The sequence below is a fragment of the Poromitra crassiceps genome, assembly GCF_964638095.1.
Source record: "Poromitra crassiceps genome assembly, chromosome: 8".
Classification (NCBI taxonomy): Eukaryota; Metazoa; Chordata; class Actinopteri; order Beryciformes; family Melamphaidae; genus Poromitra; species Poromitra crassiceps.
In genome coordinates, this window is record NC_139629.1 from 41,914,363 (window position 1) to 41,930,496 (window position 16,134).

Genomic DNA, 16,134 nt, shown 5'->3' on the forward strand with positions numbered 1-16,134 from the left:
CTAGGATACTCCTTGGATGGGAGACTGTTGCTGGAAGTGGCGTTGGAGGACCAGTGGGAGGTGCTCTTCCCTCTGGTCTGATGAATAATCTCCCCAAATGCCCCAGGGCAGAGACAGGGACTCTGTCCTGTGAGTGAGCACCGTCCTTCAGATGAGACATTAAACCGAGGTCCTGACTCTGTGGTCAATAAAGATCCCATCGGAACTCTTCGCAAGAGTAGGGGTGTAACCCCGGTGCCGTGTGGGGTGTAACCCCGTGCTCTGGGGGGTGTAACCCCGGTGCCCTGTAACCCCAATGCCCTGGGAGGTGTAACCCCCTTGCCCTGGGGTGTAACCCCAATGACCTGGGGGGTGTAACCCCCTTGCCCTGGGGTGTAACCCCAATGCCCTGGGGGTGTAACCCCCTTGCCCTGGGGTGTAACCCCAAATGCCCTGGGGGGTGTAACCCCCTTGCCCTGTGGGGTGTAACCCCAATGCCCTGGGGGTGTAACCCCAAATGCCCTGGGGGGTGTAACCCCCTTGCCCTGTGGGGTGTAACCCCAATGCCCTGGGGGGTGTAACCCCAAATGCCCTGGGGGGTGTAACCCCCTTGCCCTGTGGGGTGTAACCCCAGTGCGCTGGCTAAATTGCCACACAGACCTTCCTTCCATTGTGGCCGCCTAATGATCCCTCGTTATTCAGTCCTCAACTCTCCACCGTGATAGGCTGATGTGTGGTGAGCGTTCGGTCACAAACTGGCTGCCGCGCATCACCCAGGTGGTTGCTACACATCACTGGTGGATGAGTTGAGTTCCCTCCCGATATGTGAAACACTTTGAGTATCTAGAAAGGGCTATATAAATGCAACCAATTATTATTATTACTATTATTATGTATTTGTTTGTGTATTTTATGTAGCCTTGTGTGGTGTTGTTGTAAATTAGCGTTTCGCTACAAACACTCAACACAGTGCGTCTGTTCCTTGTACATGTATGTTACAATTCTAATGCTACTGTGATGTCCATCAAATAAAATCAACGTAACCTCCTGTGATTATTTTTCATTTACTCCTGGATAACTTTGCATCTAAAACCAATAAAGAATGAAGTTAATATTAAATTATTTTGTATCATGTTGACAAATACCTCAGTTGCTGCTGTTAGTAGTTGACTAATTCGATCATTCAACGCACCAGCACTCACTGCAGAGGCTGTCATGCTGATACTTCACCACAAGATGGAGAGAACAGATCAGACAAAAATAACACCAATCCTAAATGAACTTCCTACTTTGTTCTGTCATGAAGAACATAGTGTTGTTATTAGTTGTACAGCAGTTAGCAGTAGTAAATTGCAAATATGAGATGAGCTTTTGATTGACAGGCAGTAAGATATCACATTAGCAACTGACCGTGTTTTTCTATTTATGACAGGAATTAATGTCTTGCTAAATCTCTTGAAATATTAATTATAAACAAGATTAAATCATTGCTTTATGTTTTATTCTTTTTCATATCACTCCACTGGACTTTGGAATCAGTCAGATTTCTTTTGAGGGGTGGAAGGTCCATGTATTGACTTGATTATTGACTCTTTTTTTATATTAATTTTTTATCAATTTCCTCAAAGGTTGTTGTACGGTGGTTGATTCCAGAATTTTAAGTGGGTATGGATATGTAAATTTACCATTTTGCACACTTACCTGTAAGCATTTTTATAGACAAATCAAAGCTTTGTATTCAAGCCTGGACATTCCTGGAGGAGTTTGAAGGTCTCCTTTTTGACTGTGTGTGTGTGTGTGTGTGTGTGTGTGTGTGTGTGTGTGTGTGTGTGTGTGTGTGTGTGTGTGTGTGTGTGTGTGTGTGTGTGTGTGTGTGTGTGTGTGTGTGTGTGTGTGTGTGTGTGTGTGTGTGTGTGTGAGTGTGCGTGTGCGTGTGCGTGTGCGTGTGTGTGTGTGTGTGTGTGTGCGTGCGTGCGTGTGTGTGTGCGCATGTGTGTGATGGCCTGTGTGGGTAGGTGTACAGTATGTGCCTGTTTGTGGCTCTGCCTGTGGAATGTGCCTCAGTAAACAGTTGGCCAGAGCCTTGTTGTGTACCATGTTCTAATTGAAGTGGACTACTTCCTTCCAATTAGTGAAATACTCCTTGAGCTTTAAAGGGAAAACCCAAAGGGTACAGTGTCTAGAGGCCTCTTTGAAATATGCACTGGAAAAAATTAATAACTTGGCTATCCAACATCAAGCAAGCAAATAATTAGTTTTTGCCTTTTTATTGCCCTGGTTTTGAACTCACAATATAGTTTTATCGGGTCAAGGTAACATGGCTGATGATAAGGTGCAGTGTGCACTGGGAACAAAGCCTTTAGCTTTCAGACAGCAGGGGGCAGTATGGTGATGAGGTGGATGCAGGCTCTTCAACTGATTCACTGGCATTTACCCAACTGTGGTGAAAGGCTTCTGGAACATCTTATGGTGTTGGAAGGAAATGTTTCATTAGAAAACTGTGCTAGCATGTAAACACTGTATTCCTTTGTGTTGATAGTACTATGATCATTAGAATACTGTTCTAGCATGTCAACACTGTATTCCTTTGTGTTGATAGTATTATGGGGTATTATCTATCCCATACGGCACTGACGCCCCCCCCCCCCCCTCATATCAAGAGGAGCGTCATCATATCATGGAGTCATACGCCACGCTTAAACTGTTTATTGGTTCAATAAAGTCTATTAATCTTTCCTGACACACTGGTCTGCAGTATCTTTATTTTTCAGAGACTTGGTGAACATCATATCTCAGCTGACACACTGGTCTGCAGCATCTCACCAAATAGAGACAAAGATTGCTCTTCTTCTCGCTTCAAACCTGAGGAGGAGCGTGCTTCACATTCCACTTCCAAATGCAACTGCATTTTCCCTCCAAATTACATCCAATCTTTAAAAAAATCCTAACCCAGGTATTGGTTTAATATTCAACAGGAAAATTTTCATCCATTCAATACATTTCTTTTTTTTTATTCAGCAAGAAGAAAGAGACACTTCATTTCCAGTTTTCTCATATATTTATTGTCAAAATACTAACGTAAGCTACCCACTGGATGGTAGTTGTCGAAAAATACAAAACTCATTCCAAGAATATCTTGTGCAGTCTCTCTGGAGTGAAAAGAAAGAACTTTTTAAGGCAAAGGCAATGCGATGGCATTTACACCGTTGCATATTCAAGCACATTCAAATGATATAAATATACATAATATTTTAAGAAAGTAATTCAGTGCAGTTCATGTTTATCTGTGTATTGCAAAAAATAAAATGAGAAACTAAATAAATACCAGTATCCTAATTTTCCAGCATATATGACAAGTAAAACTGAACAACAGTTATACAAAAATAATATCTACCACATACATATGTATACATATCCATAACTCATATTATTTGTCTCTTCTAACAGCTTCAGCAGATACTGAATGACGTGTGTGTGTGTGTGTGTGTGTGTGTGTTTGTTTTGTTTGCTTGATTTCAAAGTGAATTTGAGATTATATACTTTTAAATTAAATGTGCCAATAGATTTGTGAAAATATAAAAGAGATTTCCATAAATCCTAAAAATGCTAACACTGTCATGGAATAACTCCAATTTCATAATGTAGTGCTACAACAGGCTACTGCTTGTGTTTTTTAAACACTGGCATACAGTACAGTCTGACAATCTGCATGAAGTCCACACTGAAGGAGAAAAGAAGAAGTCCTAATGCAGGGGTGTCAAACATATGGCCCGCGGGCCAGAACCGGCCTGTCAAATGGTCCAATCCAGCCCATGGCATGACTTTGCAAAGTGTGAAAATTGCACTGAGAAGTCCGTCATTCCGAGTTTTCAATCAAATATGCGTGTTCTGAAGTGTTTTCCTCGTGTTACTGAACAGAGAATTGTCATTCTCCTTGCCATCAGTTCCTTAATGAGCAGCAGCCTAAACGTGTGCACCAATTGTTTTATAGAATGTGGAAAATCTGAGATATAATATTGTTGAAATTGCACTTACTTTGTCTTAAGACATCTCAGGCTGTTCATCATCTCTTTTGTAAATGGATGGTCCATTCACTCTGAATGTTTTCAAAATGTACCTGTACTTCTTTAAACTAAAACCAACTGGGAAATTGGGAGGTGTTGTTATTTATAGGTTATTATGCTATGCTTTTCTTGGTCTAACACACTTGAGTGGTCGCGCTGTCGCCTCACAGCTAGAAGGTCCTGGGTTCGATTCCCACCTGGGACGCTGTGAGCGCTGAAGGAGTGCGTGCCCGTCCGCATGTCCTCGAGTGCCCACCGCCCGGGTGGGCTCGTCAAAAAGGGCCTCTCTGTGTGGAGTTTGCATGTTCTCCCCGTGCCCCCTGGGGGTTTCCTTCATATAGGAAGCCGTCACCAAAAAAAACATGCAATATCCTGGTCGCTGAAGTGGTGCCTCCTCTGGTTGTTCGGGGCGCCTGTTCGGAGGGAGGGGAACTCGTTGGAATAGCGTGATCCTCCCACGTGCTATGTCCTACCGGTGAAGCTTCCCCTGTCAGGTGAAAAGAAACGGCTGGCTACTGCCCATGTCTCGGAGGAAGCATAGAGCCAGTTTTGGCTCTCCCCAGATCGGCAGAGGGTGGAGCAGCAACCAGGATAAATAAAATGTTAAAAAAAATAGCACTAATGGGGGATAAAAATGGGATAAAACATTTTTTGAAAATAAAATTAAAAGGGAGAGAGACCAAATCGGTGTGATCATGTGGCCCGTGAACTAAAATGCGTTTGACATCCCTGTACCTAACGCCTTCCGCCATTTTCTTCCCAGATAGATACTAATCAGCTTCATCTGTGAGTTGATCTGTGAGTACGGCCCATCATGAACCGCCCACCTCACACCCACACAGTTGTGGTGTTTTCTGGAGGTTTTTCCTGTGGTGGATAAAGCAATCATGTCATTTTTTTTGTTACGACCACATATGATGTAAAATTCAAATCAAATTCTGCAAATTCAATGCAGTTGTTACATTTCTGTTCTCCAGCTCACCTTTTGCTGTTGAATGTAAACCACGGCATCATGGACAGTAACGAAAATATGTTGAGGGTTCATGTAGGTCATTAGACCACTGGATGTGAGGATCTTCAAGACACTCTCTGAGGGAATGGAAATAAGATTTTTGATCAATTTGATAAGCATCATCATCCTTATAAAAGAAAAGTCCCTGAAATCATGTGCTATCATTAGCCAGAATATAAGAGAATCATTAAGAAGGACATGCATATTGATACTGGGCCTTACCATTGCAGTTTGCCAAATATATGTGAACCCCGACTTTCTGGCATTCAAGACACATCTGCAAAAAGCATAACAGCAAAAAATCAACTCCAATGACTCTATAACTAAACATATAGAGTATAACATGTCCTGCGTTAGCAGACTCACCTGAATAAAGAATCTAGCTCCAGCAACGTCAACGAATACGACACTGCTGCAATCGATTAGCACTGCCTGGATATCACTCTCAGATGTTTCTGCATGAAAAATAAATAAATGTAGCATTGCAATTAAATACAGCACATGACAATCTATATATAAAAATATATATATTTACATGTAATTAAAACACATTGGTGATCAATCTCTACAGTTGTTGTGATTATCAAACAAAACAATTAGAACAATCAAATATTTTCTAAAATTCATAGAGCCATTATGCAAATTCAACAAGGTGCACAAAGATTTTCAATACCTACCGGATTTGAAGAACTCACTTTCTGATGAGAACGAGGTGTTGGCGACACCTCTCTCCTAAAGGATGATCGGGGAGGAATTAAAAAACAAAGACACTGAGAAACCGGATTTTGATTTGACGTGCGAGCTGTAAAGCGTTTGACGCAGCACCAGTCAGTGTGGCGGGCTTACCACAGTGTTGAGGGCGCTCTCTCTCTCCCTCTTCTCGCGGGCCTTCCTCGCCTTCTCTCGGCTGCGGATCCTCTCTGGCGTCAGGCCCAGCAGGCGGCTCACCTCCTCCCTGAAGAAGCTGCGGTTGCCGTAGTAAATGGGCCCGTTGTAGGTCAGGATCTTCACTCCAGGCACCTCATAGCACTGAGGGGGGGATACAGGAGGATACACGCCAACTTCATTCTAGGCTATAATAGCATTGCCTTTAAGCTTATGGCTATCACTTAGTCTTGGAATAACAAATACGCTGGTAACACTCTCTATGAAGGTCACGTCTATAATGCATTATGAGCTTTAAATTAATCTGGAATCTTGTATCCCCATGGGGGGATTTTGCTGCCCTCCCTGCTCGGCGTAGCTTGATGCTGCTGGGCCGATTCAGGGAGGAGCATCTTCTGTAAAGAGCGGAGCCTTCAACGCCAAACATAACTGTATTTCCATTTATGCAATAAATGGTTAAATCTATAGACGAGTGTTCTTGAATGAAACCTTGTTATACGTTTCCATGCATGATTATAAACATTCTTGAAGAGTTTTATAAACCTTTTTTATAAAGCCTTGTATATGCATTAATAAAAATATATGCATTAATTATGTCTTATTGTGAATGTGCTCATAATGCATTATAGACATGACCATAAAGGTTGCTTCAAGAGGGTCCTGAAGAGGATTGATATATTTTGCATGTTAGACAGAAGAAACTCATACTCGAGCAAGTGTCCTCTCACCTTGCTGTGGTTCTCCACAGGTCTGTAGATCTCCGTGTTGCTGGCCCGACCAAGCACTGAACAACCAGCCCTGTTGAAACACCGTGCGTCATTGTTGTGTTTTTAATTAAAATAACATAGCACAAGTCTCCATAGCCTGAGAGTGATGCAGTGGTGTTTCCCTTTAATACATTTTAGAAGTTCACAACCCCATGAAAAAATCTGAAGAAGTTCTCAGCGTCCTCGTCTGAAAGAAGATATTCATGCAGTGGCCTCCAGGGGCTTTATATTTCCAATAATGAGCGTGATTATTGTTGCCGATGAGAGTGATGTTCCCAATTCATGTTTCCACCTTCAGATGTGCATCATATTGTGCAGAGGGGATGGACAATGTACCTCTGTGTACGGCAGATGACGGTCATCATAGAGAAAACCACCCCAATGGCTAGACCAAGGTCCACGTTGAGGACCACCACAGACAGCCAGGTGACCACCCAAACCGCCTGCACAAACACAGAGCCACACAAGTTCTTCTCATATCAGAAGACAACACTGATCATTAATGTCTGTGCAAATCATGGTTTATTCCACTAAATGGGACTAAAAGGCCAGTCACACAGGGACAGATATTCCGCTAGTCACAAAGAATCTAAGCTAGCATCATCTACAACCAGTCAAGTCCAGTGGTTTTCTACCACTTGAGAGAGCTGCAAGTTACAGAAGGACTATCTTGCTGAAAGTCAGTAGTAAGAAGAGCATAAATTAAATTAAATTAAATTAACACGTTCACTGCCATTGACGAGATATCTCGGCTTACAGAATCCAACAGTTCACTGCCAATGACGAGATATCTCGGCTTAAATTTTTTTTTTTTTTTTTTGACGGTGGGACGTGGATCAACGCTCCCCACGTCTCCTATAAAAATATTGAAGCCAGCGAACGTGTACAACCTATTCCACGGACCCACTAAGTGGCGACAGTGCTCTCCCAGACTAGAGGAAGGCAAGCAAAAAGCAGTTTGAGGAAGCCATTCTCATGAAAATGGATTGGCGAAAACGCTTTCGTTTTCGCGCTGATTGCTGGTGGTGCGGGATTGCAAATTTGCATAATAGATTACGGGTGGAACACACTTTGAAACACGCAGCATAAATAAGACCAGAATCGCAAAAGCTTCATCAAAGCTCTCAACCGAAATCACAAGAAACGAGCGAGCCCATATCCAGACTTGCCGAGCGGCCGCCAGCAGACAGGCAGCAGCAGCAGAAGCAGTGAGCCTGGTGACGCGAGGTTACAGCAGCAGCAGCAACGAGCTTGTGACATGCCCGCTGCAGCCAAGAAGAACACACACGGAGGGAGGAGTTTGAAGCAGAGGGGTGTTTCCTGCTGTTATGGAGGAAATTACTGTTCAAAACTATTGTTTAGATGTCTGACGTCTTACTGATGCCAGAAATGAATGGTTAAAGTGACTGTTCTATCGAATTTCACAAAAAGCCGTTTATCTCAGAATAATTTTCCAGACGCTGAAACCATGCTGTATTCAACTGCTAATGCTTACATAACTACTAACTCTACAAACTAACTCTTTTAGACAGAGAAAGCACACATTCTATTAGTTCTTTTGAGATATTGTGTGTTCACAAAATCTTAGCAGAAAATAATCCTCGGGTCTTGAAAGATGAGCCAGAATCCTCAAAAAAACCCTCTGGCAGAACCTACCTACAGTAAAAAAAAAACGGCTGGCAGTGAATGTGTTAAATTAAATTAAATTAAATTAAATTAAATTAAATTAAATTAAATCGATAAAAGATTAAGAACACTTTATTTAATTAAAAATGTGATTGTATATTTTGCAAGTGGCTATGGACATCCAATTTGTGCCGTTTTTGAAAAAGCCCAAATACCGTAGATTTGTGTAACCAATGCAGAATATGCAGAATACACTCCCATGTCTGACTGTTATATCAATCAATGGCCTCACAAAGTCAATCTTGCTGATTCTCCACACTTCAGGTAAGTCGTGGAACTGCAGAAACATCTGTCTGAGGCTGGTGACATTGATGCAGGCCAGTACTGCCTGGGGACAGAGATGAACAGAAGAATGATTTGAGTGTACTGCTCTCTCTCTCTCTCTCTCTCTCTCTCTCTCTCATACACATAAGTACAGACACAGGCAAACACACCTTGGGTAGGAAGTAGAACAGCGGTCCAATCAGCAGCAGGACAATCAGAACCACCAGACTGGTGAACAAGCCAGAGAGCTACAGGAACACACAGAGATACAGTACACACACATCAGTTATTCAACCAAAAAAAAGTTCACTGTGACCCATAAACACAGGACCTTTGTCCTCCACATAGTTAATTCCTGCATATAGATAATATACATCAGAGTGAATGCTGCGTTATGAAATACCTGTGGAAAGTCACTCCTACATTTTAAGCCATTTGAATAGGATCCCTTTCATGTGTCAGACAGTGTCTATTACATGATAGTTTACATGAGATGACGGTCCACAGTTCAAGCCTGGCAGAGTGCCAGCGCTGAATGAAAAGGGCTTACCAGTAGCCTGAGATGCTTAGAGGCAAGGGCGACATTTCCACTAGAGACCACGACTTTTTGACCGCAAAAATCACAGACATGGCTGACATGACTGTCTTTCAGAGGCTGCAGCAGGCCAACATGGCTGACACGATTGTCTTTCAGAGGCTGTAGCAGGCCAACATGGCTGACATGATTGTCTTTCAGAGGCTGTAGCAGGCCAACATGGCTGACACGATTGTCTTTCAGAGGCTGTAGCAGGCCAACATGGCTGACACGATCTGCGCCTGCGTGAGTCCTAGGACTGTGGATATACAAACCAGATACATGAAACAAAGCAGTGTTTGCCCAACATTTCCCCCCCACCATCGCTCAAGACTTTCATGATATAGCTACTTTTAATCAAGAATATGTGATAAAAAGTTTCAAATGGCAGTGGCGTAGTCAGCCCTGGCCTGGTGTTTTGCTTGTGGATGAAGAAAGGAGGAGGCAGAGGTGGAAAATAAGGAGAAACTGCACTAAATGGGTGATATACAGCACCAGGGTCAAGGTTTTTTTCCTGAAGGCCATGTTTTTGTGAAAATAGTTGTGTGTTAGAATTATCAGATGAGACAAAGTTGAAAAATAAAGTGCATTTTTTGCATGCCCTCTCTTCTCCTGCACTGAGCTGACCAGCCAATCAGAGGGATTTCTCTCACCGGCTGCCCGACGCCGATTCATTCAGGGGATGTCTGGCTTTATATTGATAATAAGGAGGTTTCTGTACTCGTCACCCAATCAAAGAAAAATGCAATTCTTCCACAAATGTCAAACGTTTTTCATATCAAATCACAGCATGAATCTTTCTACGATGTTCCTCAATGTAACTGGCTTGTTTGTCATTTTGTGCTCAGAATTATGTTAGTTTAAAAATATTTATATGCAGCCTTTGCAGACAGCTCTCCTGGTTGTAGCTTTGAAAATCAAGCATCACACTAGGCTACCAAATACTGTAGAAAATATCAATATAAAATTGCATGAAATTGTGTATTAGAACAAAAGATTCTGGGGGAGGTCAGCCCACTTCTCAAACCAAAGTTACTGTTGGAGCCATTGCATGTTAGTGCTGCCCCTACCTTTGGCTTGGGGAAATGGCAGCCTAATTTACTTGAATCATGAATCATCACTCTCCAGTATGTTAGTGGTAGTCATAAGAGTGGCTGAGTGCAGTACCTGTGTTTATCCTCCAGCACTCTCCAGTATGTTAGTGGTAGTCAGAGTGGCTGAGTGCAGTACCTGTGTTTATCCTCCAGCACTCTCCAGTATGTTAGTAGTAGCCAGAGTGGCTGAGTGCAGTACCTGTGTGTATCCTCCAGCACTCTCCAGTATGTTAGTGGTAGTCAGAGTGGCTGAGTGCAGTACCTGTGTGTATCCTCCAGCACTCTCCAGTATGTTAGTGGTAGTTAAGGGTGGCTGAGTGCAGTGCCTGTGTGTATCCTCCAGCACTCTCCAGTATGTTAGTGGTAGTCAGAGTGGTTGAGTGCAGTACCTGTGTGTATCCTCCAGCACTCTCCAGTATGTTAGTGGTAGTCAGAGTGGTTGAGTGCAGTACCTGTGTGTATCCTCCAGCACTCTCCAGTATGTTAGTGGTAGTCAGAGTGGCTGAGTGCAGTACCTGTGTTTATCCTCCAGCACCCTCCAGTATGTTAGTGGTAGTCAGAGTGGCTGAGTGCAGTACCTGTGTGTATCCTCCAGCACTCTCCAGTATGTTAGTGGTAGCCAGGGTGGCTGAGCTTGGGAAGCAGGTGAACAGAGAGGACACAGTGTTGGAGATGCCATGAGCCAGCAGCTCCTGTAGGCAAACAGAAGTTCAATGCAAAGAGGTCAGACTTGGGTTTGCCTCTAACAAACGCACTGGTGACAAATTTAGATTTCACTAAGTAGCCATATCACTTCAGGACTATACCTGGTTGGGGTGTATGGAATAGCCATGTTTATCAGCATAAATCATTGCCAGTGAAACGGACACCGCATAACCGACAAATGTGATAGCTACTGTGTCTCCAGCAATATCAGGGAAAGTGCGCAAGGCCGGCATCCGCGGACTCGGGAAGCTGAGGATCGGAGATTCATAGTTAAGCCACTGGAAAAGTCACACGGGATCGACAGCGTTTTGAATTTTGCCAAATCTACAAAAGCTTACCCAGCGGGGATATGGCCGACTATCTGAACGTCATAAGTTGAGTCCAGCGAGGAGGCGTAGGCCACTCCTGTAGCTATAATCACCTGAAAAATAAAGACATTAAATCATGATTCATCACCTGTTAATTACCATGTAAATATCAAATACCACTGCCTACCAACACAAGGGTTGCAGGTTCAAGCCCCCATGTTACCTCCGGCTTGCTCGGGCATCCACACAGGCACAATTGGCCATGTCTACTGCGGGTAAGAAGCCGGATTAGGGGTATGTGTCCTGGTCACTGCACTAGTGCCGCCTCTGGTCGGTCACCTGTTCGGTGGGGAGGGGAACTGGGGGGAATAGTGTGATCCTCCCACGCGCTACGCCCTGCCTGTGAAACTTCTCACTGTCAGGTATCGGAGGGAGCATGTGCTCGTCTACAACTCAGATCGGCAGAGGGGGCGGAGCAACAACCGGGACAGCAGGGGGAATTGGCCAAGTACAATTGGGGAGAAAACGGGAAATCAGAGGGGAAATCAGATTTTTTTTTTTTATAATAATAATGATAAAAAATAAAATAACTAACACTAACATTCATCATACTAGCGGGTGTAGCATATAACCAGACTGACCGTGAGAATCTCCACAGGGATCGGTGTGCGCAGTCGCTGGCGGAAGCGCATGTTGATCTCCTTCACTGGCACCAGGATGGACAAGCATACCAAGGAGATGAGCAGCTCAGCCAGGTTGGTGTGAGGCAGGTTCTCCAGCACTGACGCTAAGGTCTGAGCACACAAACAACGCTATGAGCCAGTGCTACAAGACACACGCCCCACCACCCCTGCATCGGTCGTCCCACTATTGGATCAGACCAGGAGATCTCATGGTGAAGCACAGTTGTTGACCTTGAAGAGTGAGAAGTTCCCGGTGTGGCGAGGGAGCCGCAGCCCCAGCATGCTTTGCAGCTGCGAGATGGTGACATGGAAGGCGGCGGCGCTGGTGAACGCCTTCACAATAGGCTCCGACAGATAGGTGGACAGGAAGCCCAGTTGAAGACCAAACATACAGAGCTGGGGGGGCACAGAAGATTAAAACATGACATAACGCATTGTGTCAAGGAAGGAGGTCTTCTTGTCTCAACAAAAAAACAGAATAAAAATGAAGATGGCTCTGCCACCTCTGTCCAATTTTTTTTTTTACTGCTTTAGGTTATTTAAAGGTCCCATTTCATGCTATTCTTAGCTGTTTAAAACATGTCTCATGAGTCTTTAAAACAAGGTTATGAATTCTGTGGCAAAGCACAACAACGACGACGACGGCGATGACGACGACGACGACGACAACAACTCAAATCTAGCCTCTGTGGGATTTCTCCATCTGCTCTGTTTCTCCCCTCATTAACTATGTGCTGATTTGAGGGGGCGGGGCCTCTGATAAGATGATCTGATAGGATAGATCCATCTTTGATGCAGTTGATTGTTTTCTGGATATTTTGTGATGTCACGGAAGTCAACACAGCTCATTTGGAGGCACTTTTCCAGTACATGGCTGGTGTGGCTTTATCTGGGGACCATGTGTGTTTTGAGACTTCCACGATGTTTACAGGCTATATAGCACGCTCAAGTCCTTTATAATCACAGAAACAAGGACATCTTGTTTGACATGAAATGGGACATGTAACTAACTTCACTATACTTCACAATACTTCACTATACTTCTCCCAGTTACCATCATGATCCCTGAGAGCAGCGCCACAGCTGAGGCCACCCCGATCCTCTTGGCCTCGAATTCTGCTGCTTCAGAGGAACTGGAGTTCAGCTCCAGAGGGGTCGGCACCAGCTGCTCCACCACCGAGCCGGTCATCAGACTCACCACAGCAAAGGTACCTGAGAAGTAACAAACGGACTTACATCAACATGAACAGTGAGTTAACGGGCATGTGAGAGAACATGACAGGGTTTAGTAGCTTCTGATACAGCAAAGCCATTGTCCATGTTTGACAGTCAAATGAATATGGAGCATAGGCTAGTTTTGTGTGAAAAGGAGTCGCTGTGATGTGGATGAGTCTTACCTGTGGACACGTGCCGACCTGTGCCAAACAGCATATAGAGGACCACAGGGAAGAAGGAGGTGTAAAGGCCAAATATTGGTGCCACAGATGTGAGTAAAGCGAACGCCATTCCTGTTTAGAGAAGGACACAGGTATCCATATAATCTGTGTATATATAATAGGACGAATCAGCGTGACGTCACTTGCCACCCAGTCAGAAATGCGGAACCCCGCGGCAGTTAACTAGTATGAGTTGTGCCAAACAAACGTTAATATCTAAAAAAAACTATCGATCACATCGCTTATATTTTGACATTCTGAGTGAGAGCAGAATTAGCTCAAGAGTTTGATGTTAAAATGTAAACACAGTCAGCCGGCTAGAGTCAGCCACTCAAGCCTCGCAAAGCTCAGGCATGTAGGCTATTATGTCCTTGTTTCTCACACTAAAGGCTGGTGCAACATACAGGATATGAGGACTAGCCTACTGTTAAAGTAAAGTAAATAAATAAATAAATAAATAAATAAAATACAGAAGTGGCTGCCAATAACCAGTGACGGCATTATTTATCTTCACTGTGTGACAATATATGTTTTTGCAATTACAATAGCCTATATGTATTGTATTATCTTTCATATTTTGCTTGAATAGTCTGTGCTTATAGAAGAGTTGTAACAACAAAATTAACAACAAAACTGTGCATTTCTCTTATAGAAGAGTTGTAACAACAAAATTAACAACAAAACGGTGCATTTTTGTCGGAGTAATATTTTAGTGATGAGGCTTTAAATGTCATGATGACCAATCAGATTGCTTGGTCGGAACTACCTGTTGTATAATTGTAGTTTAATTTGAAGGTTGTTCAATCTGACACCTGCTAAAAAAAAAGAGTTGAAAGAATTGTAAAGCTGTCCTTGCCACCCACTAAAGTTCGTAGGCTATTCAAAACAAGTGGGGAAATGAAATAATTAGGCTAGCCTACATCATTTTCTCTCGAGCTTGACCGACCGACCTTCGTATGAGCGACAGCGAGACACGGTAATTGACAAATGTAACTTTGTGATATAAAGGTGTGTAGTTGTTAGTTCTTTAGTTGTTTTAGCCGACTCACCTTGCGGAATGTGAAGAATACCAACTGTCAGTCCCGCTATGGTGTCTCCTAAAATCCATTTCTTTAGCTTGTATCTGGGCAACCAGCTGAAAATGGGCACTCTCTCCTTCAACAGGTGGACGCAGGCTCTTCGGGAACACCTGCAGCCTCCAGCGAGCTTCTCCCGCAGCCGCACGCCTCCAGTCGGCGTCTCCTCCGAGCCATATGCCTGTTTGAAGCGGTCCTCCGTGTAGATGTTCCGGTAAACAGCCACAGAAGCACTCATCTTGTCCCAGGTTAGTTCACCGGTCCATGCGAGGCGAGCACTCCGCTCAGAAAGAGTCTGAAAAAGATCGTCTATTGTGCATTACATTATATAGCAGACTCTGCCCTGACATCAGGAGCCATTGTACTTTCCTGTCAGACGCTTCTTAGCCAATGACATGGCTCAAAGCTCAACCTGTTTTGTTGCTGTGTTCAACTACTTTGGAAGGATTTTTACATCTTTGTCTGACAGAGACCCTATGAAGGTGTGCTTGTCCTGTGTGTGTGTGTGTGTGTGTGTGTGTGTGTGTGTGTGTGTGTGGGGGGGGGGGGGGGGGGGGGGGGGGGGGGGGGGGGGTGATGGATATCCTCTGGGTCCTACTGCTAAAAGGTGTTTACTACCAGTGTTGGGCACAAACTTACTGTAATTGTATTACTTTTCCCAGTAACTAGTCATGTAAAGGATTGCAATTTTCAAAAAGTAATTATATTTCAGAAATCCAAGTAACTTCAAGTTACTGCATTAGCGCTGGTACAGCTCAGATCTGGCTATGCAAGACTACTACGTTGCCAGAATGTGATTTGTTTTTTGTCCTAGTAGGAGTAGGCAGATTAATAAAAAGTATGTAGTTTGGCTGATTGTTGACTCATCCTGTAAGGTTAATTATAATTATTATAATTATTATTATAATTATAATCCAATGAAGTGGATTCAGTTCTAAAAGGAGCTGACTAAACTTTTTCGGAAGGGGGGTAGCGAAAGTATACGAGGGATCAGCGTGACGTCACTTGACACCCAGAAAGGAACCCCGCCGCAGTTAATAGTATGAGTTGTGTCAAACAAACGTTAATATCTCAAAAACTATACATCACATCGCTTATATTTTGACATTCTGATTGAGAGCAGAAGTAGCTCAAGAGTTTGATGTATAATATATGCATGCATGTCGTGTTAAAGTTGTGTGAACTGTTGCAGTTTTTAAAATGTAAACAGAGTTAACTGGCTAGAGTCAGCCACTCAAGCCTCGCGCCACTCGGGCTCCATAGGGTTCCATTGCCGTTGCCACCCAGTGACGCGGTTTGGTTACCAAAATGCTGCTCGGCTGATCCCTCGTATAGTAATGTAACGAGTAACGCAACTAATTACTTTTGAAACCAAGTAATACGTAATTGCACTACTTTTTTTAAAGAGTAATCAGTAATAAGTAACTAATTACACTTCCTGAGAAACTTGCCCAACACTGTAATTACTACAGAAAAAAATAATGCAGTCAGCCATATAATCTGCCTATCTCTTGCTCAGACACACTCCCCCACCCCCTCCTCTGCACTGCACAGTCCCTGCCTGTTTGAATATCCTCCCTTTCGGCCTTGCCTCCTCCACC

General features: G+C 43.6%; 1 protein-coding gene across 1 annotated transcript; it reads right to left on the reverse strand.

Annotated features, from left to right (window-relative positions):
* Positions 1-4,871: 4,871 nt before the first annotated feature.
* Positions 4,872-14,771, reverse strand: slc26a10 (solute carrier family 26 member 10; the record flags this gene model as incomplete). The annotated part of the gene is made up of 18 exons (XM_083642004.1): positions 4,872-4,910; positions 5,026-5,132; positions 5,278-5,332; positions 5,422-5,510; positions 5,733-5,787; positions 5,902-6,084; positions 6,669-6,738; positions 7,044-7,150; positions 8,626-8,721; positions 8,828-8,905; positions 10,904-11,017; positions 11,132-11,279; positions 11,369-11,451; positions 11,980-12,132; positions 12,253-12,417; positions 13,076-13,233; positions 13,419-13,529; positions 14,507-14,771. 18 exons carry the CDS (start codon positions 14,769-14,771, stop codon positions 4,872-4,874), a joined length of 2,076 nt encoding a protein of 691 aa, XP_083498130.1.
* Positions 14,772-16,134: the final 1,363 nt, after the last annotated feature.